Source organism: Mustela nivalis (assembly GCF_964662115.1).
Source record: "Mustela nivalis genome assembly, chromosome: 9".
NCBI classification, from domain to species: Eukaryota; Metazoa; Chordata; class Mammalia; order Carnivora; family Mustelidae; genus Mustela; species Mustela nivalis.
This window is the reverse complement of record NC_139028.1, coordinates 106208166-106233709: the sequence shown is the minus strand read 5'-3', so window position 1 is coordinate 106233709 and position 25544 is coordinate 106208166. Positions and strand designations below refer to the sequence as shown.

Below are 25544 nucleotides of genomic sequence, written 5' to 3'. Positions count from 1 at the left end.
GACTAGTAACTCCAGGAAACAAACTGAGGGTTGTGGAAGGGAAGGTGGAGGATGGGGTAACTGGGTGATGGGCATCAAGGAGGGCATGTGATGGGATGAGCACTGGGTGTCATATGCTAATGCATCACTGAACACTACACCAAAAACTAATGATGTACTATATGTTGACTGATTGAATTTAAATTAAAAAAAAAAAAAAGAGCAGTGCTTTGTGGGGTTATTATCTTTCACTTTTGTCTTAATTTGATAACTTTTCAGTGATTTTATTTCAATTTTTATTAAAATATATAATACCAAAATATATTATTATATTATAAATGAGAAGTCTAGATATGGGAAGGATTTGAAGACACAAGTAAGAGAACCCAGAAATTAACTGGAAATTAAAAAAAAAAAAAACCAGGAATGACTTAGTAAAATACAATAGTAAGTTTATTCTATTAGCTGAATTCATGCTTTTTAAAGTTTTTCCAAGCCCAACAGGGTACTTAAACACACAACCCTGTGATCAAATTCATCCTCTACTGACTGAGCCCGTCAGGCTTTCCTAGATGTTTTATATCAAATCCCATTAAAATCTTACCGATTGACCAAAAAATATTACTTTCTGACATCCAAACACATGATATAGTATCAGTTATTACTATACTTTAAACTTGATTCATTCTGGTAGGTATATAGCATAGGACCACATTATTGTGTTAAATTGCATTTCTTTCCCTAATATCAAATTGTGTTTAACTTTTTCAAGAGCTTAATTACCACCCGTGTGTCTTCTGTGGTGAAATGTTTATTCAAATCTATTGCCCTTTGGCTGTGGTTTTCGTTTTGCTTTGTTTTGTTTCAGAGTTTTTCATATATTCTGGATACATAGTTTTTATTGGATAACTGTTGAGCGAATATTTTGTATAACGTTCTGGTTTATTTCTTCAACAATGTCTGTCAAAGCAAAAGATTTTAATTGTGTTGAAATATAATTTATCACCTTTTACTTCCATGGTTCATATATTATGAGATTTATCTAAAAATCTGGGACTAACTCGTGGTCACATAGATGCCCAAGTTTTCCTAGGAAATTATAGCAATAAAATTTATATTAAGGTATAAGTTTCATTTTGAGAAAAGCTTTACATATGGTGAAAATGAGGAGTCAATGTTTATTTGTGGCATAAAGCTATTCTATAAATAAAATGTCACTAAAAAATCCTTCCTATATAGATTTTTCCTAGCAATTTTGACAAAAACCAATTGAGCGTTTATTGGCAAATCTATTTTTTTCTTTCTTTTCTTTTTTTAAAAGATTTTATTTATTTATTTGACAGACAGAGATCACAAGCAGGCAGAGAAGCAGGCAGAGAGAGAGGAGGAAGCAGGCTCCCTGCTGAGCAGAGAGCCCAATGTGGGGCCTGATCCCAGGACACTGGGATCATGACCTGAGCCGAAGGCAGAGGCTTTAACAGAGCCACCCAGGTGCCCCAGGCAAATCTATTTCTTAACACTGTTCTGTTCCATTGACATTGATGCCTCTTTTTAATATCTCTGATTATTTAGCTGGGCGTGTATGAATATTCCAATTTAATTCTTCTTTTCAAAAATCCTCTTTTTCTAAAAGATTTTATTTATTTTTGTTTTCTTAAATAATCCTTATACCCAATGTGGGGCTCAAACCCACAATCTTGAGATGGAGTTGCAGATTCCAACTGAGCCACCCAGGTGTCCTGATGTTTATAGGATTTTTTTTTTTTTTTTTTTGACAGACAGATCACAAGTAGGCAGAGAGGCAGGCAGAGAGAGAGGAGGAAGCAGGCTCCCCGCTGAGCAGAGAGCCCGATGTGGGGTTCGATCCCAGGACCCTGGGATCATGACCTGAGCCAAAAGCAGAGGCTTTAACCCACCTAGCCACCCAGGCGCCCCTGTTTATAGGATTTTGAGGGAAGTAAACAGCTTATATTTCCAGAAGGAGGAAACTGGATTTCAGAGAAGTTAAGTCATCAACCTAGTGACGTAGAGTTACTCAATACTAGAGCCAAGACCACGTCTACTTCATTAGCTTTCTTTTCCACTGAGGAATCATTTTAAACCAGAGGCCAAAGTGCGTTTATGTAATCATTTTCATCATGTAGTTCATTATCCAGAACTATTGACTTGCTTACAATAAAAAAAAAAACAAATCATCTTCATAGTTTTCTGTCCCAGAAAAGAATTAGTGCATTTTCCTCTTGGGACATCACTGTGAACTTAAAGAACTCAAGATGGTATAAGAGTCTAAATGCATTTATATTCATAGTGTACATGAACAGATGGTTCATTTCCACAGGTAAGAGGAAGGGTTTTTTGTAACTCACAAAATATTTTGGTTACTGGACATTTGAATTTCAAACTAGAATGCATGCTTTCATACTTGTATTTAAGAAAGAAGATTATAGTTAATTAGTTAACTCAAAATTATGTTAACAACTAATCATTTGGCTTTCAGGGAATACAGCAGGGAAGGTAGAGAGTACTTCCCACATATTTTGATCATTAGAGGTGTAACAGGAAATTTGCTTTAATGTTCTTGGTGAAAGATTATGGTCAATTTAGAGATAGTTGAATTAACGGGCTCTATTTGATATTTAAGGGAAGTATTAAATGGAGAAAAATTATTAACCAGCTATTGTGTATATACAACTTTGAAATAGATATATTTTCTTTTCTAGTGGAGGGATAGAAATTTTTAATTTATTTTATTAGTGAGCTAATTGATCTAGAAGCAATTTTTTTCATGGTTTATTCAAGCTTAATTGATTAAAAAAGAAAAAGATTCCAATGTGCAAGGATGCCATCTCATGGATTCTAAGTGATTACATTTCCAGAATTATGGCATCTCACAATGGATTTGTAATATGGTCAAGTGGAAATAGAATAGAGTCTGAAATCAGAGAAAACTAGGCTTGAATCCTGAATGTCTTAGAAATTATGACCTCGGTCAAGTCGTATGCCCAGATAGGGAATTTACTAATCTATAAAATGACATGGATTATTTGGTTTGTAGATTGCTATGTAGATTGTATCAGAAAATGTGCACAAAATTCCTAACTTCAGGTAACCAGTTAAGGATACATGGTAGTTACAATCATAGTCTTCCTCCTTACTGAGCTGAGTGCAATACTGTTTCCATGAGTGTTTGGTACTTTATATTTTTTGACCACGAGTGCTGGGGAACTGATTTTATTTCAGTCTTCCAGATTGATCACGCTTTGTTAATAATTTAGGATCTATATATTTGTCTTGTTGGCCTCTACCAAAGTGAAACAGCAAGATATAAACACAACTAGTTCTAATTTTTCTAAATACTGCTTAATGGAAATGCCTGTTTGAAAAGCAGTTTGGATGCAGCAACTACACTCATACTTTTTCTCTATCATGATCCCAGTTTCCTATAGTAAAGTAGGTAAATGCTCTAATGGGACATGATTTGGAATAAAAAATAGCTTCATTCATAGAACACTTTCTTATTCTACAGGCGAGAGCAGAGACATCAAGGATTACTAGAGTATCATATTGAGAAGTATATCAGAAGAATTTGAGTAAACAGAGTATTATTTTAGTGGCATGCCCACAAGCAAAAAGTAGTGGCTGACATGGATTTTAAAGTTTCTTACGGCACAGAATATTGGGATTCACTGGGTTTAATCTCCATAGAATAGTTATTTTAATATATATTTAGTGTGGTGTAATAAATATATGTATAACTTAAAGAAGTACTTTGATTCTGTTTGAGACCCATTAATTGCAAAATACTTTTACTTTAAAAAATGATTTTATAATGTCTATTCATTTTATTCAAACTAAATACTATTTGGAGGCCATATTTCATGTGTATGCATTTTCACATATAATTAACACTTCAAGTTAATACAAAAGATTTAATGCATCAGATAGATACACACTCTGCAACCATACCATTGCAGATTTAGTTGAACAAGGTATGCCTAAAAATTGGGGTCAATCTTAGTTATTCTTTGGAGTTACAAGGAGAAGTAACTTTTCCAAGTTCACATTGTTACCAGGTGGAAACTCTAAGGTTGTCATATGAGGTTTTATTAATTTTTTAAAATGTTGCCCCCATTTTTTTTTTTTTTTTTTAAGATTTGAAAGGGGCGGAGCAGAGGGAGGGGGTCAAGTCGACTCTATGATGAGCTTGGAGCCTGACTGGGGCCTGAGGGTCTTGAGATCATGACTTGAGCCAAAATAAAGAGTCAGACACTTTTTGTGCCATTGTATTGCCTGTAAGGTGACTGTTACTGTATATGGTCTCTGTTCCTTTCTGATCTACCACTTGTAGGCTCTCTCTTTGCTTAGAGGACCCCTTTCAAGATTTCCTGTAGAGCTGGTTTGGTGTTTGCAAATTCTTTCAGTTGTTGTTTGTCCTGGAAGCTTTTAATCTCTCCTTCTATTTTCAATGATAGCCTAGCTGGATATAGTATTCTGGGCTGCATGTTTTTCTCATTTAGTGCTCTGAAAATATCATGCCAGCTCTTTCTGGCCTGCCAGGTCTCTGTGGATAAGTCAGAATTCTGCCTCTGCCTGCCACTCCCCCTGCTTGTGCTCTCTCTCTCTGTCAAATAAATAAATAAAACCTTAAAAAAAAAAAAAAATATATATATATATATATATATATATATATATATATATATATTCATGATTAAATGAGACATTGAAGAAAAAAAAAAAAGAGTCAGACACTTGACTGACTGAGCCTCCTAGGAACCCCTGTAATATGAGGTTTTAGATTCCAAATATAATGTTCTTAATCTTCTACAGTTGTCTTATCTTAGGCACATTAGTTACGGAAAGGTTAGAATTGTCATGTCACTAACCCTTCTCCTGTATATATCAGCAGACAACATGTGTTTTGTTGTGGATTCCTGTGGCATACTGTCTATCGGTACATATTTCAAAATATGCTTGCATGTTCTGTTTTTGCTGTACTTATTCTTATCTGCTTAATTCCTGTTTTGTGTCCGAGTCTCTTTAGTAAATATTTTTGTATGTATTCCATGGATTTGAAAGAAAGAGAGAAAGAGGAGAAGAAAATTTGGGGAAAGAAAGAGAGAGAATAGAAGTTTTTTTAAAGAGCAATCTATTTATGCTTATACCCCAAAATGCATTAATCATATTTATACTATTCATTGATCTCTTTATAAACTACTTGACTACTCTAGCAATTTATTTTAGAGAGAGAGCATGTGTGTGTGTGCGTGTGCACATGTGCAAGGCAGGGGAAGGGCAGAAAGAGAACCTTTGAGCCGACTTTCCATTAAGCCCAGAGCCCCATGCAGGGCTCCATCCCAATATCCATAAGATAATGACCTGAGCCGAAACCAAGAGTTGCTTGTTCAACCTACAGAGCCATCTACTTGCCCCTAGAATTTCTCATTAAAATCCAACACAAGCTTGTGACAGAAGTGTACTTACTCCCATCTGAACAGTTGCAAATATAAAAGAAAGGACTTTCATGTCCATTGTAGCCAATTCAGAACTAGTATTCAGATGTGTACTTTCCACTATAATATTTTAAGACTCAAATATTCATGTTGTTTCATCATTGTGAATTTTAAGATTAATGTGATATGCAAAAAGACAGTAAAGAATTGAACAGAAAATGATATAGACAATAAACTATTTAAGTCAACAGGTTATTTTTTAACCTGATATGTGTAATCAATGACTGATTAAAATCATTTCTTCCTTTTATTTAACAGCAAAATGCAATGACTGGGGACCAACATCTTTATTGCTGCCTATTTTTATCAGTGCCAAGGAAATCATTGTACCCTGCTAAGAAACAAATATGGGGATGTAATTAGGTAGACTATTTTCATGTTGCCTTTAGCACTTATAAATAAAAAGTGAAATGCCAGGGTTTCCATCAGATTTAGATTTATATAGGATTCAGATGAAAAATGTGACTGAGGTCACCATGTTTATATTGAAGGGCTTCACAGATGATTTTGAGATGCAGGTTCTCCTGTTTTTTCTATTTCTAGTGATCTATCTTTTCACTCTGATAGGAAATTTGGGACTGGTTATATTGGTCATTGGGGATTCTCGGCCCCACAATCCTATGTACTATTTTCTGAGTGCGTTATCATTCCTGGATGCCTGCTATTCCTCAGTTGTCACCCCCAAAATGCTGGTCAATTTCCTAGCAGAGAATAAAGCCATTTCCTACCTTGGATGTGCAGCCCAGATGCTCCTCTTTGTTACTTTTGGGACCACAGAATGCTTCCTCTTGGCTGCCATGGCTTATGATCGCTACGTGGCTATCTACAACCCTCTCCTCTATTCCGTGAGCATGTCACCCAGAGTCTACGTGCCACTCATCGTTGCTTCCTATGTTGGTGGCATTTTGCATGCTTCTGTACACACGGTGGCCACATTCAGCCTGTCCTTCTGTGCATCCAATGAAATTAGACACGTCTTTTGTGACATCCCTCCACTACTTGCCATTTCTTGTTCTGACACCCACACCAACCAGCTGCTGCTCTTCTACTTTGTGGGCACTATTGAGCTAGTCACTATCACGATTGTTCTGATCTCCTATGGTTTCATTCTGTTGGCCATTCTGAGGATGCATTCTGCTGAGGGGAGGCGGAAAGTCTTTTCTACATGTGCTTCTCACCTAACTGGAGTGACAATTTATTATGGAACCATCTTTTTCATGTATATGAGACCAAGTTCCAGCTATGCTTTGGACCATGACATGATCGTGTCGATCTTTTACACAATTGTGATTCCCATGCTGAATCCCATCATCTACAGTTTAAGGAACAAAGATGTAAAAGAGGCAATGAAGAAATTGTTTGTGAGAAATTGGTTCCTATGTAAAACACATTATTAGCACTGAGTTAATCTGCAAGGAATGTTGCATATCAAATTATGTCTCTATGTTCAGAAACTAAAGAAAGTGTCTTGGTTTTAGTGAGTCATACTGTCTGTATATCCTAGAATATTTCCAAATAAAGCTTTTATCAGCCCTCCAACATAGTATTTTACAAATATGATCATTTGTATTATCTATATATTTATTTTTTGTTAATTTTTAGTGACATATAATTTATTATTAACCACAGGGGTACAGGGCTAAGAATCGCCGGGTTTACACACTTCATAGCACATCCCTTCCCCAATGTCCATAACCCCACCATCGTCTCCCTATGCCCCTCCCCCTGGCAACCCTCCATTTGTTTTGTGAGATTAAGAGTCTCTTACAGTTTGTCTCCCTCCTGATCCCATCTTGTTTCATTGATTCTTTTCCTTCTCCCCAATTCCCCCACATTGTCTCTCAACTTCCTCATATCAGGGAGATCATATGATAATTGTCTTTCTCTGATTGACTTATTTCACTAAGCATGATACCCTTTAGTTCCATCCACATCGACACAAATGGCAAGATTTCATTTCTTTTGATGGCTGCATAGTATTCCATCATATATTTTATATATATATGTATATACATATATAAATATATATCACATCTTCTTTATTCATTCATCTGTTCATGGACATCTAGGTTCTTTCCATGTTTTGACTATTGTGGACATTGCTGCTATAAACATCCAGGTGCATGTGCCCCTTCAGATCACTACGTTTGTATTTTTAGAGTAAATGCCCAGTAGTGCAATTGCTGGGTTCATCTATTTACTTTTACTGTGTTTCAAATTGATTCATATTAAGTATTTGGTGATGCAAGTGTATTGCTATTGTCAGTCACTGTGGAATTTTCTTCACTCAGTGCTACTATAGCTTATGTACTCAGGGTTCTACAGATTGACGCATCATCACACTGTTTATAGAAAGTCATTCCCACTCGTTATGAGGTTACTTCTCCATCCTGAGTTCCCTCAGCCAGACCTCCTGAAAATTGTTTCATTTGCTCTTCATGTACTTTCAGAGTAAAATCCATCAAGGCTAATGGCCATGACTTTTTCACTATTTGGCCCAACACTAGTATTTTTTTTAAATTTTTTAATTTTTTTATTTTTTATAACATATATGTATTTTTATTCTACTATCAAAATCTTTCCTCATTACTACTGTTCAATCACAGAAATGGTAAGATCCATTTATGAAACTCCAAAAGTTTTACTGGTAAGTATTAGATAGAGCATTTATTGATGTACTTAAGCTCAGGAAGAACAAATAAGTTGAACTTAGAGAACTGGTTAATTATATAAATATATGTGCATAGAATATATAAGCACACTATATATACACACCATAATACCCTATATATAATACACATATGCATTATATATATGTCTCTCTCTCTCTCTCTCTCTCTCTCTATATATATATATATATATATATATATATAAATGTAGTTTGTGTGGGTGTCAGAGCAAGAAATGGCAAGTAGTGGAGGGATTTCAGAAAAGTCATGTCTAATTTCATTGGATGCACAGAAGGAGAGGCTGAATGTGGCCACCGTGTGTACAGAAGCATGCAAAATGCCACCAACGTAGGAAGCAACGATGAGTGGCACGTAGACTCTGGGTGACATGCTCACGGAATAGAGGAGAGGGTTGTAAATTGCCACGTAGTGATCGTAAGCCATGGCAGCCAAGAGGAAGCATTCTGTGTAACAGCAAGAAACATCTGTGTGGCACAACCAAGGAATGAAAATACTTTATTCTTTGACACAAAACCTACTAGCATATTTGGGGTAATTACTGAAGAATAGCAGGCATCCACAGATTGTGAAGCCAAGGATCCCCAATGACCAATACAACCAGTCCTAAATTTCCCATCAGGGTAAAGAGGTAGATTGTCAGAAACAGGAAGAATAAGGCCATCTGTAGTCCAGGTTTGTCAGTAAAGCCCTTCAGTACAAATGTGGTAACTTCAGTGACATTTTTCATGTTGACACTTCAGGGAACAGACTTGAAGATGTTCATAAAATTATAATCTCTTAACTAAGAAAAACAATTTGTGACTCAATATTTTAACTCAAGGGAACAGGCAGTGTATCCTTATATTTATTTTTTGGCAATATACAATTTCCCAGTGGTGGATCAGCAGACAAGGACAAGATACTCAAGTGTTCATGCCACTTACTGCAAAATCAAGGGGGAAACACAGGTGTTCACTCACTGGCTGAATTCCTTTTATTGCTAAAACTATCAGGTCAACTGGTTAATTTGCTACTGCATTTTATTATCTGTTTTCAAATTCACTGTATGATTGGCTAAAAATAATTTCCTTTGACCTCTATACATGTGAAACAGTATATCAACATACAGACACTAAAATAAAATCCCAGCATTCTAGACCTTTTGGTAGTTGTGTAAAATAATCTGCTACAAACTACTTATCTTTAGAATGGAAATGTTGATATTTATTTTACAATATTGGGGCAAATATTGAAAGACAAAATATGTTAATAAGATTGAATAATTAAAATTACATTAAGTGGGAGGCATGGGTGGCTCAGTTGGTTAAACGGCTGCCTTCAGCTCAGGTCATGATCCCAGAGTCGTGGGATGGAGTCCCACATCAAGCTCCTTGCTTGGCAGGAAGCCTGCTTCTCCCTCTGCCTCTAACCTGCCACTCTATCTGCCTGTGCTTGTGCTCTGTCTCTCTCTCTTTAACAAATAAATAAAATCTTTTAAATAAAATAAAATTACATTAAGTATAGGATGTGTTAATTAATTTGGTTCTACAGAGTAGCAAACTTCTGAGTGATAACATTTCATGAGCTAATCTCTAAAAGTTTTCTAACTCTGTACCATCTTGAGTGTATCTGACAAAACCAATGTTTTTTTCAGGATGATGGGATGTGATTGAATTACACAATTATATGACCACTTATATTTCACTCAGATCTATTTCTCAAATACTTAACATCCCCTTGTCCTGTTTTGCTTGGATAGGTGGTCATACTTAACACTTCTGGATATCTAAATTCTATATGATTTTTGACTCCTTCAAAAACTGGGGTGAAAAGGGAAAGAATTATTCTGAAAATCTGTATTTCTTTAAGTATTATTCTTGTCTAGTTATTGTTTATTACCTGGTGAAAGAACAACTATATATTTATTATCTAAGTGTTACAAGTAAGCTGCTCATTAAAAAAAAGTAAAAAAATATAACATCAGAAGTAAACAATGTTTACACAAAGACATAAAATATTCAAGAGTAAAAAAGTAGGAAAAAATGAAAAAAAGAAACAGCAGAAATATTTCCTGGATAATCCAGTTGTTAAAAAATTTGAAGTCAAATTTATACCTGAATCCAGAGTTTCAATTATTAGCCAATTATTTTCACAAGTTAGAGGGTAAATTTTTTTTAATTTAAATTCAATTAGCCAACACATAGTATATCATTAATTTCTGATGTAGAGTTCAGTAATTCACCACTTGTGTATAGCACCCTGAGCACATAACATCATGTGCCCTCCTTAATGCCCATCATTCTGTTACCCCATCTTCCCACCCACCTCCCCTCCAACATCCCTCAGTTTGTTTCCTAAGGTTGAGTCACTCTTTAGTTCCTTCCTTCCTTCCTTCCTTTTAGTTTTTATAACATACCCATTCATATGAAATTTGTCAGTCTTGAGAGCGTATGCTCTACTGAAAATAAAAATGTGTACTCTATTTAAATCCATAATGTATGTCAAACCCTTATTGCAATATATTGACATGGATCCTGTCAATAAGAGAAAGTGCTGTTTGGGTTAGAAATAGTGATGGAAGCAGAAGGAGGCACAACAACCTTCTGAAAAAGACAAAATCAGGAAAGCCTAAAAAAATTGTCAGTGTCAGCAGAAAACATTTTCATCAATTACTGGAAAGATTAAAGACAAAGAAAAAAAGTACTGAAATAAAACATCAAGAATACAGATTTTAGGGACGCCTGGGTGGCTCAGTTGGTTAAGCGGCTGCCTTCGGCTCAGGTCATGATCCCAGCGTCCTGGGATCGAGTCCCACATCGGGCTCCTTGCTTGACGGGGAGCTTGCTTCTCCCTCTGCCTCTAGCCTGCCACTCTGCCTGAGCTCGCTCCTTCTCTCTCCCTCTCTCTCTCTGACAAATAAATAAATAAAATATTAAAAAAAAAAAAGAATACAGATTTTAGATGAAATCTTATGTATTAAAAATAAAAATACTGATAAATCAGAACCCACAAGCTATATGCGCTAACTGAATACTTTGAGGGGCTCTATAACAAGATTCTTTTAAATGCATACTTTAATTAAAATGTCTTAATAACTTGATTGGGAAAACCATATATTTTTTTATTCTTATTTTAAAAAGCCATAAGGAACAGCATGACCTGAGTATTAACTGAACAGAGGTTGAGACTAGTGTTTATTTAGACAAGGGTTAAAAGAGTATATGAGGTAAAACCTACAAACAAAAGAAATGAAATACAAACTTCTAAGAATTTCAGCCCCAGTACAGTTTGTGACGTCAGTTCAACCATATATCCTGTTCAAAACAACACAAGATTTAGAATCTGAAACTGTGTGTTCATCAGCCAGACTCATGATTAAAAGACAGGTGTGATGTTAGGTTTTCTTTCTAAACTTTACTCCTCTTCAAAACAGGAATACACTTGAGTGATGAAGCAGACAAAATAATGTAATAATATACAGCTGGGCAGGCTAATTAAATGTATAAAGCAAGAAATACATAAAGCAAATATAGGATGGCTGTATAATTGCATGTTTGTAATCAGATGGACTTATTTTGAAACATTAGCAAGTATCGTGTCATGAAATTCATATTTTATATCATCACTGGGAAATAAACAATTCTAGAACCCTAAGCCAGCTATTTCATTCTTCAGCTACATATGATATATTCTTTTTTTTATTTTTAATACACACAAATCATTATTGTCTCAGGATTAAAACCAATAACTCTCATTTTAATATGTTTTTCTTACTCTTTAAGTCTGTGGATTATGCCTTAGAGAGTAAAAAAGTTTTGTGAATTGTAGGATCTGCTTATACCAAAAATGCACACACCTCACCATGATTCAGTTAGCTACATTACTGTGGGTTTAAGTTTACTTGGGTAGATAAGATAGGGAAAGATGATACTTTTAAGAACTTCAGCTAGATTTCTCTTGAAACAGGGATTTCCACTAGATGTCTAAATAAAATTCACACTGGATATATGTAAGTCAATATTAGAATATCTTGAAAAGAATCAGAGTTATCTAGAGAAAATGACTATGATTCTTGAAGAATTTAATACACCTTCCACTGTCAAAATTAAGGTAAAGTCACGTTTAAAGATATGACTGGAATAAGAGGGCACAAGATTCCAAATTTATTTGGCTCAACATTGAAACAGTGTTTGCAGGAGAGAGAAAAGTATCAACTATGTGTTGAACACATGTAGCAGGAAGAGACTTTGGAGTGTATTACTTTATTTCAGGCTTATCACAATTCTCACAGTCAATAATTCTCAAAACCCAGATTCACTCCCACCTGCCACACAGCATACACGCACTTTTCATCATTTTCCACAATCTCTGGTTACACCATAGCTTCATCCTGGAACCGACCTCCTCACATGCCACCTCCAGTAGAAGTAAGTATGATTCTTGATAAATATTTAGATAATGTCTAAACATCAAGACTAGAGAAACATTATGAATTCGAGGTGGTTTTGACCTCACAAAGCAGGCAAAATAAAAAGATAATTGATTTTCTTTCTCATTATAGCTAAATATAAGCTCCCAGGTAGTGAATAGGTCCAATGTTTTCTTGCCTCTAGTGACACATTTTCTGACTGTTCTTGCTTTAAGCTGCTCTGTTTTCTGTGAGGAAAATGAAAACATAGATTCAATTTGGAGCACTCTTATTTAACTCTACAAACATAAATTCATTAGTTTCTATTTTCTTTGTTGTATTCATTCGCCTGTGCAATAGGCAACAACCTAAAGGGTTTAGTACTAGAGATTTCATAAGATGTTTGACCTTTGATATTTTAGAGCCCACCTCTAAAAACATTCTGCAATGTACCTGAAATTTTCTTTTATCTGTGCAAAAGCAAACTCAAGGTTAGATGCACCACAAATATGATTAACTTAGATTGCTTATATCCACTAACTCAACTGTTGTTGAAACCACAGGAGATGCCCCAAGGTGAATATGTCCCAATTATCTTCTCTTTCAAAATAGATACATGGTGATTTACTCACTAATAAAGAAGAAAATGAGTCTGGAATAATTCACTACATGTTATTATTTATTGCATACATAGAATTCTTTGGTGTCTAATTTATAATAATGTTTTAGTTTTGCGTTAATGGATGATTAGTAACATTCAGTATTTTTTTCATATTGGCCTGTTGGCCAGTTGTATGTCTTTTTTGGAGAATGTCTGTTCAACTGATGTGCAACTATTTTCTCCCATTGTGTAACCTGTCCTTTCCCTCTGTTGATTGTTTTCTTTGTTGTGCTGAAGATTTTTAATTTGATGTATTCCCACTTAACTGATTTTGTTTTTGTTGCCTGAGTTTATGGTGTCTTATCCATGAAATTGTTACCATGCCCGATGTCATGAAGCATCACCCTCCCATGTTCTTTTAGGAGTTTGACTTTAGTGCATTGTGTAAGACAAGTGTTGGATTTTATTCTTTTGGATGTAGTTATCCCGCTTTCCCAACACAATTAGTTGAACTGACTGTTTCCCATTGTGAAGTATTGATGCTTCTGTTGAAGATCAATTGAGTATATGTGTGCAGGTTTATTTCTGGGTTCTTCACTCTGCTGCATTCCTTTCTATGTCTGTTTTTATACCAATAACAAACAGATCAGTTACTTTAGCTTTGTAATATATTTTGGAATCAGTAAGGATGATCACTCCAGCTTTGTTCCTCTTGCTCAATATTTCTTTGCTTTTTGAGGTTTTTTTTTGGTTCCTCATGAATTTTAGAAATTTTTTTCTACTTCCTTTGGTATTTTGGTATTTTGATAAGGATTGCACTGAATCTTTGGATTTCCTCAGATAGTATGAATATTTTATCAAATGCAAATCAAGACTACAGTTGGTTATAACCTCTGACCTGTTAGGGTGGCTATTATGTAAAAAAAAAAAAAAAAGAAGAAGAAAAATGTGAAGTAAGGGAAACTTGTGCACTGTTTATAAGGAATGGAAATTGGCATAATCATTATGGAGACCAGTATAGAGAGCCCTCAAAAAATTAAAAATAAAGCTACCATTTGATCTAGTAATCATTTAATCACTTTGTGGTATGTATCCAAAGGAACTGAAATCAGGATCAGGGAAGAACAGTCCCATGTTCACTGCAACATTAATCACAATGCCCAAGATATGGAAACAACCTTAAAATATCTATTTATGAAACACTGAATACAGAAAATGTGGTATAAAGGTAAAACAGAATATTATTCAAACTTCATAATGAAGGAAATTCTGTCATTTGTAGCCATATGAATGAACCTGAAAGATGTTTGCTAAGTGGATAGATCAGACACAGAGGGACCAAGCATGATTTCACTTCTGTGAGTTATTTAAAACAGAGAAACTTGTAGAATCAGGGAATATAATGGTGGTTTCTAGGTGTTGAAGGATGGGAGAAAAGGAGCCGTTATGGTCAAAGGATGCAATGTTTTAACTACTCAAGTTAACTAAGGGTAGGCATATAACTAGCAACATTGTGTACTTAAAATCTGCCTAGAGGGTAAATTTTATTCTGTTTTTACTATGAAATGAGAGCAACAAAGGGGGCTGAGGAGTGTTTTAGAGGTTGTGTAGTATGTCTCTATGTTGATGTTGGAAATGAATTTGAATGAAGTGATGCACATGACCTTAAGAATTCCTTTTAGTGACCTTCCTGTAACAACGGACAGGCAACATAAGTTATCAGACATCTGACTACATCTTCTACTATGGAAGAGAACAAAAGAAATAAGTAACAAACAGAATTAGAAATTTTGGGTTTCTAGCTCCATTGGTGAGAAGACTGGAAGATGCCACTCTGTCTTATCAGCAAGTAAAAGAGCTGAACACACACACACACACACACACACACACACACACAGGATCAGTAACTCTTGTTGGATCCTTAAAGAGAAGGAAGCACAGGGCAAGTAGCAGCCTCCGAGATTGAAATATACAGGCCAAGACTGGGAGTCAAATCTTACCTGAGCGGAAAACAGCATGGGGATGAGCGCCTAGAGAAGAACACCCGAACCATAACTGAAAAATTGTTGAAGGTGGAGTGTGATCATCTCTGGGAGTTAAAAATTTCAGAGGTATCCAGACAAGGTCTCCCCACTCCAATATTGTGAGATTTACTTTCAGGACTAGGTTCCCACGGTAAATATTGAAGAAAATATTCTTATGCTTCCAGAAGGAGAAGAGAGAAGGAACTGTTGTCAAATAATGCCAAAGCCTGTCCTCAGGAGAAATTAGTAACCTAGTGCATAGCCTGCTGGAGTATTATCAGAACCTAAGTAACAAGGAGGGAAGGAAATACCCAACTCCAGCCTACCCTAGTCATCTAGACCCACATAAGGGGCAAGAAAATGACTAAGGAACAATTGTGAAGTTTATAGTCTGGTGGCACAGCCTCACAAACAGACTGAGTTCCAATCTTGAGACTATAGAGCATGTCCGCAACTCCCATACCTCACCACATCATTGCTGATGGTCCAATTACAGCAGCTCCTTTTACCCAGTACCTTATGCCTGACTATCCAAAAAAATAGTATGTTTCATACTAAAAGGCAAAATAAAGCACTTTGAAGCACAAGCAAAACCAGTTTGGCAGGGGCATTGGAATTAAATATCAGATTGGGAATTTAAAACAGCTATGATTAACATGCTAAGTATTCTAATGGATCATGTAGAATTCACCAAAGCACAGATGAGCAACCTAAGTAGAGAAATGGCAATCTTAAGAAAGAACCAAAAAGAAATACTAGAAGGGCAAAACTCTATAAGTGAAATGAAGAATTCCTTTAATGGGCTTCCTCGAGGACTAGTTATAGCAGAAGAGAGAATCTCTGAACTTCAGGATATCTTAATAGAAACTTCAAAATTTGAAAAACAAAAAGAACAGAGACTGAAAAAAAAAAAACAGAATATCCAAAGGTTGTAGAAAAGGAAAGAAGAAAATTTGAAACCATAATAATAAAAAATTTACTCAAATTAATTTCAGACACCAAACCACAGATTCAGGTCAGAGGTTCAGAGGACACCAAGCGAGATAAATGCCATAAAAATTATACAGTGATATATCATTTTCAAACTATCAAGGATACAAATAAAACATAAAAATCAAGGATACAAATAAAATCAAGGATACAAATCAAGGATACAAAGGATCCAAGGATACAAATAAAACATAAAAACGAAAAATTTCTGAAAGAAGCTAGAGAAAAACACAACTCCCCTATGGAGGAATACAGGTAGGAATCCTATCCAACTTCTCAGAAAACATCCAACAAGAAGAGAAAGTAATGAAATGATAGTAGGAACAATGTACTCGATTGTATATGCTTGTGCATATAACTTATATGTATACATGCTTATGTATGATTACATTTAAGGGAAATGTATGACCAGCAGTAACAGAGAAAGGAGGAAGGAATTAAAAAGCAAAACATGTTCTTACCATGTGATTCAGCAATCACATTCTTTGGTATTTATCCCAAAGAGCCAAAAACGTAGGTTCACACAGAAACTTGCACACAGATGCTCATAGCAGCTTTATTTGTAATTGTCAGAATTATATCTAGAAGCATCCAGATGTCTTGTAGTAGGTGAATGGATAAATAAACTGTGGTACTGCAGACAATGAATGATTGCACATTGCTAAAAGAAAGAAAGAAAAAAAAAAAGAGAGAAAAGAAAGACAGAAAGACTATCAAGCCAGGAAAAGAAGAGAAGGGAACAAATGTGTTTTACTAAGTGAAAGAAGCCAATCTGAAATACTAAATGCAATATGATTCTGAAAATATGATATTGTGGAAAAGGCAAAACTCTGTGACAGTAAAATGATCAGTGATTGCCAGTGGTTTGGAAAGGGAAGGTGAAGAGGCAGGGCACAGAGGAATTTTGGAGTACTTAAAACACACTGTATGAGACTCTAATGATGGATTCATGTTATTATACATTGTTTTGAAATTCATAGAATATACAACATCAGGATTGAACCTTAAGGTGAGTGTCAGACTACAGGTAGTTATGATGTGTCCATGCATCCCTGCATGGGGATAAAGGGTATTTGAGAAATCTCTATATTTATCTAAAGAAATCCAAACATAAGTGGACCCACATAATCCAAACCTATGTTGTTCAAGGGTCGACTGTAGTGTGAAAGAATAATTTGTGAAGGAATAAAAATAAAGTGTTTCAAAGTTAATTAAATCAGATAATAAGGTAAGACACTAATATAATAATTTAGTATCTTAGAATACTGTTAACAATTTTTTAAAAAATAATTAAAGCTTAATCAAAATAATAACTTATATTAATAGTTAAGACATTCAATGAAACTAAAAGGCAATGTATGGAAATGGAGAAGATATTTGCAAGTGACATAACAGACAAAGGGCTGGTATCCAAGATCTATAAAGAACTTCTCAAACTCAACACCCAAAACACAAATAATCCAGTCAAGAAGTGGGAAAAAGACATGAAAAGACACTTCTCCAAAGAAGACATCCAAATGGCTAGCAGACACATGGAAAAATTGCTCTACATCACTTGTCATCAGGGAAATACAAATCAAAACCACAAAGTCAGAATGGCTAAAATTAGCAAGTCAGATGCTGATGAGGATGTGGAAAAAGGGGAACCCTCCTACACTGTTGATGGGAATGCAAGCTGGTACAGCCACTCTGGGAAACAGTATGGAGGTCCTTCAGGAAATTAAAAATAGAGCTACTCTATGACCCAGCAATTGCTCTAATGGGTATTTACCCCAAAGATGCAGATGTGGTGCAAAGAAGGGGCTTTTGCATCCTAATGTTCATAGCAGGAATGTCCACAATAGCCAAATTGTGGAAGGAACTGAGATGTCCTTCAAAAGATGATTGACTAGGGATGCCTGGGTGGCTCAGTTGGTTAAGCGGCTGCCTTCAGCTTGGGTCATGATCCCAGCGTCCTGGGATCGAGTCCCACATTGGGCTCCTTGCTCGGCCTGGATCCTGCTTCTCTCTCTCTTCCTGCCACTCTTTCTGTGTGTGCTCCCTCTCTCTTTCTCTGGCAAATAAATAAATAAAATCTTAAAAAAAAAAAAGATGATTGGCTTAAGAAGATGTGGTTCATATGTACAGTGGAATATTACTCAGCCATCAGAAAGGATGAATGCCTACCATTTACATTGCATGGATGGAACTGGTGGATAGTATGCTAAGTGAAATAACTCAGTCAGAGAAAGACCATTATCATCTAGTTTCAGCCTATGGAATACAAGAAATAGTGCAGAGGATCATAGGGAAAGGGAGGAAAAACTGAATGGGAAGAAATCAGAGAGGGAGCCACACCATGAAAGACTAGTAACTCCAGGAAACAAACTGAGGGTTGTGGAAGGGAAGGTGGAGGATGGGGTAACTGGGTGATGGGCATCAAGGAGGGCATGTGATGGGATGAGCACTGGGTGTCATATGCTAATGCATCACTGAACACTACACCAAAAACTAATGATGTACTATATGTTGACTGATTGAATTTAAATTAAAAAAAAAAAAAGAGCAGTGCTTTGTGGGGTTATTATCTTTCACTTTTGTCTTAATTTGATAACTTTTCAGTGATTTTATTTCAATTTTTATTAAAATATATAATATCAAAATATATTATTATATTATAAATGAGAAGTCTATATATGGGAAAGATTTGAAGACACAAGTAAGAGAACCCAGAAATTAACTGGAAATTAAAAAAAAAAAAAAAAACAGGAATGACTTAGTAAAATACAATAGTAAGTTTATTCTATTAGCTGAATTCATGCTTTTTAAAGTTTTTCCAAGCCCAACAGGGTACTTAAACACACAACCCTGTGATCAAATTCATCCTCTACTGACTGAGCCCGTCAGGCTTTCCTAGATGTTTTATATCAAATCCCATTAAAATCTTACCGATTGGCCAAAAAATATTACTTTCTGACATCCAAACACATGATATAGTATCAGTTATTACTATACTTTAAACTTGATTCATTCTGGTAGGTATATAGCATAGGACCACATTATTGTGTTAAATTGCATTTCTTTCCCTAATATCAAATTGTGTTTAACTTTTTCAAGAGCTTAATTACCACCCGAGTGTCTTCTGTGGTGAAATGTTTATTCAAATCTATTGCCCTTTGGCTGTGGTTTTCGTTTTGCTTTGTTTTGTTTCAGAGTTTTTCATATATTCTGGATACATAGTTTTTATTGGATAACTGTTGAGCGAATATTTTGTATAACGTTCTGGTTTATTTCTTCAACAATGTCTGTCAAAGCAAAAGATTTTAATCGTGTTGAAATATAATTTATCACCTTTTACTTCCATGGTTCATATATTTTGAGATTTATCTAAAAATCTGGGACTAACTCGTGGTCACACAGATGCCCAAGTTTTCCTAGGAATTATAGAAATAAAATTTATATTAAGGTATAAGTTTCATTTTGAGAAAATCTTTACATATGGTGAAAATGAGGAGTCAATGTTTATTTGTGGCATAAAGCTATTCTATAAATAAAATTTCACTAAAAAATCCTTCCTATATAGATTTTTCCTAGCAATTTTGACAAAAACCAATTGAGCGTTTATTGGCAAATCTATTTTTTTCTTTCTTTTCTTTTTTTAAAAGATTTTATTTATTTATTTGACAGACAGAGATCACAAGCAGGCAGAGAAGCAGGCAGAGAGAGAGGAGGAAGCAGGCTCCCTGCTGAGCAGAGAGCCCAATGTGGGGCCTGATCCCAGGACACTGGGATCATGACCTGAGCCGAAGGCAGAGGCTTTAACAGAGCCACCCAGGTGCCCCAGGCAAATCTATTTCTTAACACTGTTCTGTTCCATTGACATTGATGCCTCTTTTTAATATCTCTGATTATTTAGCTGGGCGTGTATGAATATTCCAATTTAATTCTTCTTTTCAAAAATCCTCTTTTTCTAAAAGATTTTATTTATTTTTGTTTTCTTAAATAATCCTTACACCCAATGTGGGGCTCAAAACCACAATCTTGAGATGGAGTTGCAGATTCCAACTGAGCCACCCAGGTGTCCTGATGTTTATAGGATTTTTTTTTTTTTTTTTTTTTGACAGACAGATCACAAGTAGGCAGAGAGGCAGGCAGAGAGAGAGGAGGAAGCAGGCTCCCCGCTGAGCAGAGAGCCCGATGTGGGGTTCGATCCCAGGACCCTGGGATCATGACCTGAGCCAAAAGCAGAGGCTTTAACCCACCTAGCCACCCAGGCTCCCCTGTTTATAGGATTTTGAGGGAAGTAAACAGCTTATATTTCCAGAAGGAGGAAACTGGATTTCAGAGAAGTTAAGTCATCAACCTAGTGACGTAGAGTTACTCAATACTAGAGCCAAGACCACGTCTACTTCATTAGCTTTCTTTTCCACTGAGGAATCATTTTAAACCAGAGGCCAAAGTGCGTTTATGTAATCATTTTCATCATGTAGTTCATTATCCAGAACTATTGACTTGCTTACAATAAAAAAAAACAAATCATCTTCATAGTTTTCTGTCCCAGAAAAGAATTAGTGCATTTTCCTCTTGGGACATCACTGTGAACTTAAAGAACTCAAGATGGTATAAGAGTCTAAATGCATTTATATTCATAGTGTACATGAACAGATGGTTCATTTCCACAGGTAAGAGGAAGGGTTTTTTGTAACTCACAAAATATTTTGGTTACTGGACATTTGAATTTCAAACTAGAATGCATGCTTTCATACTTGTATTTAAGAAAGAAGATTATAGTTAATTAGTTAACTCAAAATTATGTTAACAACTAATCATTTGGCTTTCAGGGAATACAGCAGGGAAGGTAGAGAGTACTTCCCACATATTTTGATCATTAGAGGTGTAACAGGAAATTTGCTTTAATGTTCTTGGTGAAAGATTATGGTCAATTTAGAGATAGTTGAATTAACGGGCTCTATTTGATATTTAAGGGAAGTATTAAATGGAGAAAAATTATTAACCAGCTATTGTATATATACAACTTTGAAATCGATATATTTTCTTTTCTAGTGGAGGGATAGAAATTTTTAATTTATTTTATTAGTGAGCTAATTGATCTAGAAGCAATTTTTTTCATGGTTTATTCAAGCTTAATTGATTAAAAAAGAAAAAGATTCCAATGTGCAAGGATGCCATCTCATGGATTCTAAGTGATTACATTTCCAGAATTATGGCATCTCACAATGGATTTGTAATATGGTCAAGTGGAAATAGAATAGAGTCTGAAATCAGAGAAAACTAGGCTTGAATCCTGAATGTCTTAGAAATTATGACCTCGGTCAAGTCGTATGCCCAGATAGGGAATTTACTAATCTATAAAATGACATGGATTATTTGGTTTGTAGATTGCTATGTAGATTGTATCAGAAAATGTGCACAAAATTCCTAACTTCTAGTAACCAGTTAAGGATACATGGTAGTTACAATCATAGTCTTCCTCCTTACTGAGCTGAGTGCAATACTGTTTCCATGAGTGTTTGGTACTTTATATTTTTTGACCACGAGTGCTGGGGAACTGATTTTATTTCAGTCTTCCAGATTGATCACGCTTTGTTAATAATTTAGGATCTATATATTTGTCTTGTTGGCCTCTACCAAAGTGAAACAGCAAGATATAAACACAACTAGTTCTAATTTTCCTAAATACTGCTTAATGGAAATGCCTGTTTGAAAAGCAGTTTGGATGCAGCAACTACACTCATACTTTTTCTCTATCATGATCCCAGTTTCCTATAGTAAAGTAGGTAAATGCTCTAATGGGACATGATTTGGAATAAAAAATAGCTTCATTCATAGAACACTTTCTTATTCTACAGGCGAGAGCAGAGACATCAAGGATTACTAGAGTATCATATTGAGAAGTATATCAGAAGAATTTGAGTAAACAGAGTATTATTTTAGTGGCATGCCCACAAGCAAAAAGTAGTGGCTGACATGGATTTTAAAGTTTCTTACGGCACAGAATATTGGGATTCACTGGTTTTAATCTCCATAGAATAGTTATTTTAATATATATTTAGTGTGGTGTAATAAATATATGTATAACTTAAAGAAGTACTTTGATTCTGTTTGAGACCCATTAATTGCAAAATACTTTTACTTTAAAAAATGATTTTATAATGTCTATTCATTTTATTCAAACTAAATACTATTTGGAGGCCATATTTCATGTGTATGCATTTTCACATATAATTAACACTTCAAGTTAATACAAAAGATTTAATGCATCAGATAGATACACACTCTGCAACCATACCATTGCAGATTTAGTTGAACAAGGTATGCCTAAATATTGGGGTCAATCTTAGTTATTCTTTGGAGTTACAAGGAGAAGTAACTTTTCCAAGTTCACATTGTTACCAGGTGGAAACTCTAAGGTTGTCATATGAGGTTTTATTAATTTTTTAAAATGTTGCCCCCATTTTTTTTTTTTTTTTTTTAAGATTTGAAAGGGGCGGAGCAGAGGGAGGGGGTCAAGTCGACTCTATGATGAGCTTGGAGCCTGACTGGGGCCTGAGGGTCTTGAGATCATGACTTGAGCCAAAATAAAGAGTCAGACACTTTTTGTGCCATTGTATTGCCTGTAAGGTGACTGTTACTGTATATGGTCTCTGTTCCTTTCTGATCTACCACTTGTAGGCTCTCTCTTTGCTTAGAAGACCCCTTTCAAGATTTCCTGTAGAGCTGGTTTGGTGTTTGCAAATTCTTTCAGTTGTTGTTTGTCCTGGAAGCTTTTAATCTCTCCTTCTATTTTCAATGATAGCCTAGCTGGATATAGTATTCTGGGCTGCATGTTTTTCTCATTTAGTGCTCTGAAAATATCATGCCAGCTCTTTCTGGCCTGCCAGGTCTCTGTGGATAAGTCAGAATTCTGCCTCTGCCTGCCACTCCCCCTGCTTGTGCTCTCTCTCTCTCTCTGTCAAATAAATAAATAAAACCTTAAAAAAAAAGAATATATATATATATATATATATATATATATATATATATTCATGATTAAATGAGACATTGAAGAAAAAAAAAAAAAAAAGAGTCAGACACTTGACTGACTGAGCCTCCTAGGAACCCCTGTAATATGAGGTTTTAGATTCCAAATATAATGTTCTTAATCTTCTACAGTTGTCTTATCTTAGGCACATTAGTTACGGAAAAGTTAGAATTGTCATGTCACTAACCCTCTCCTGTATATATCAGCAGACAACATGTGTTTTGTTGTGGATTCCTGTGGCATACTGTCTATCGGTACATATTTCAAAATATGCTTGCATGTTCTGTTTTTGCTGTACTTATTCTTATCTGCTTAATTCCTGTTTTGTGTCTGAGTCTCTTTAGTAAATATTTTTGTAAGTATTCCATGGATTTGAAAGAAAGAGAGAGAGAGGAGAAGAAAAGTTTGGGAAAAAAAGAGAGAGAATAGAAGTTTTTTTAAAGAGCAATCTATTTTTGCTTATACCCCAAAATGCATTTATACTATTCATTGATCTCTTTATAAACTACTTGACTACTCTAGCAATTTATTTTAGAGAGAGAGCATGTGTGTGTGTGCGTGTGCACATGTGCAAGGCAGGGGAAGGGCAGAAAAAGAACTTTGAGCCGACTTTCCATTAAGCCCAGAGCCCCATGCAAGGCTCCATCCCAATATCCATGAGATCATGACCTGAGCCGAAACCAAGAGTTGCTTGTTTAACCTACAGAGCCATCTACTTGCCCCTAGAATTTCTCATTAAAATCCAACACAAGCTTGTGACAGAAGTGTACTTACTCCCATCTGAACAGTTGCAAATATTAAAGAAAGGACTTTCATGTCCATTGTAGCCAATTCAGAACTAGTATTCAGATGTGTACTTTCCACTATAATATTTTAAGACTCAAATATTCATGTTGTTTCGTCATTGTGAATTTTAAGATTAATGTGATATGCAAAAAGACAATAAAGAATTGAACAGAAAATGATATAGACAATAAACTATTTAAGTCAACAGGTTATTTTTTAACCTGATATGTGTAATCAATGACTGATTAAAATCATTTCTTCCTTTTATTTAACAGCAAAATGCAATTACTGGGGACCAACATCTTTATTGCTGCCTATTTTTATCAGTGCCAAGGAAATCATTGTACCCTGCTAAGAAACAAATATGGGGATGTAATTAGGTAGACTATTTTCATGTTGCCTTTAGCACTTATAAATAAAAAGTGAAATGCCAGGGTTTCCATCAGATTTAGATTTATATAGGATTCAGATGAAAAATGTGACTGAGGTCACCATGTTTATATTGATGGGCTTCACAGATGATTTTGAGATGCAGGTTCTCCTGTTTTTTCTATTTCTAGTGATCTATCTTTTCACTCTGATAGGAAATTTGGGACTGGTTATATTGGTCATTGGGGATTCTCGGCTCCACAATCCTATGTACTATTTTCTGAGTGCGTTATCATTCCTGGATGCCTGCTATTCCTCAGTTGTCACCCCAAAAATGCTGGTCAATTTCCTAGCAGAGAATAAAGCCATTTCCTACCTTGGATGTGCAGCCCAGATGCTCCTCTTTGTTACTTTTGGGACCACAGAATGCTTCCTCTTGGCTGCCATGGCTTATGATCGCTACGTGGCTATCTACAACCCTCTCCTCTATTCCGTGAGCATGTCACCCAGAGTCTATGTGCCACTCATCGTTGCTTCCTATGTTGGTGGCATTTTGCATGCTTCTGTACACACGGTGGCCACATTCAGCCTGTCCTTCTGTGCATCCAATGAAATTAGACACGTCTTTTGTGACATCCCTCCACTACTTGCCATTTCTTGTTCTGACACCCACACCAACCAGCTGTTGCTCTTCTACTTTGTGGGCACTATTGAGCTAGTCACTATCATGATTGTTCTGATCTCCTATGGTTTCATTCTGTTGGCCATTCTGAGGATGCATTCTGCTGAGGGGAGGCGGAAAGTCTTTTCTACATGTGCTTCTCACCTAACTGGAGTGACAATTTATTATGGAACCATCTTTTTCATGTATATGAGACCAAGTTCCAGCTATGCTTTGGACCATGACATGATCGTGTCGATATTTTACACAATTGTGATTCCCATGCTGAATCCCATCATCTACAGTTTAAGAAACAAAGATGTAAAAGAGGCAATGAAGACATTATTTGTGAGAAATTGGTTCCTAAGTAAAACACATTATTAGCATTGTGTTAATCTTCAAGGAATGTTGCATAACAATTTATGTCTCTATACTCAGAAACTAAATAAAATATCTTGGTTTTAGTGAATCATACTGTCTGTATATCCTAGAATATTTCCAAATAAAGCATTCATCAGCCCTCCAA

At 35.5% G+C, this 25544-nt stretch overlaps 2 protein-coding genes and 1 pseudogene across 3 annotated transcripts; 2 read left to right on the top strand and 1 right to left on the bottom strand.

Annotated features, from left to right (window-relative positions):
- Positions 1-5899: 5899 nt before the first annotated feature.
- LOC309840383 (olfactory receptor 5T1-like) lies at positions 5900-6886 on the top strand (the record flags this gene model as incomplete). Its single annotated transcript, XM_082682435.1, has 1 exon — positions 5900-6886. The coding sequence occupies one exon, from the start codon at positions 5900-5902 to the stop codon at positions 6884-6886; it is 987 nt and encodes a 328-aa protein (XP_082538561.1).
- Positions 6887-8374: 1488 nt separating this feature from the next.
- LOC309873003 (olfactory receptor 5T3-like) lies at positions 8375-8906 on the bottom strand (annotated as a pseudogene). The gene has a single exon. The product of its transcript is annotated as an olfactory receptor 5T3-like (transcript).
- A 15509-nt stretch (positions 8907-24415) lies between these two features.
- On the top strand, positions 24416-25544 carry LOC309872827 (olfactory receptor 5T1-like; the record flags this gene model as incomplete). Its single annotated transcript, XM_082747796.1, has 1 exon — positions 24416-25544. The coding sequence occupies one exon, from the start codon at positions 24416-24418 to the stop codon at positions 25400-25402; it is 987 nt and encodes a 328-aa protein (XP_082603922.1). The 3' UTR covers positions 25403-25544.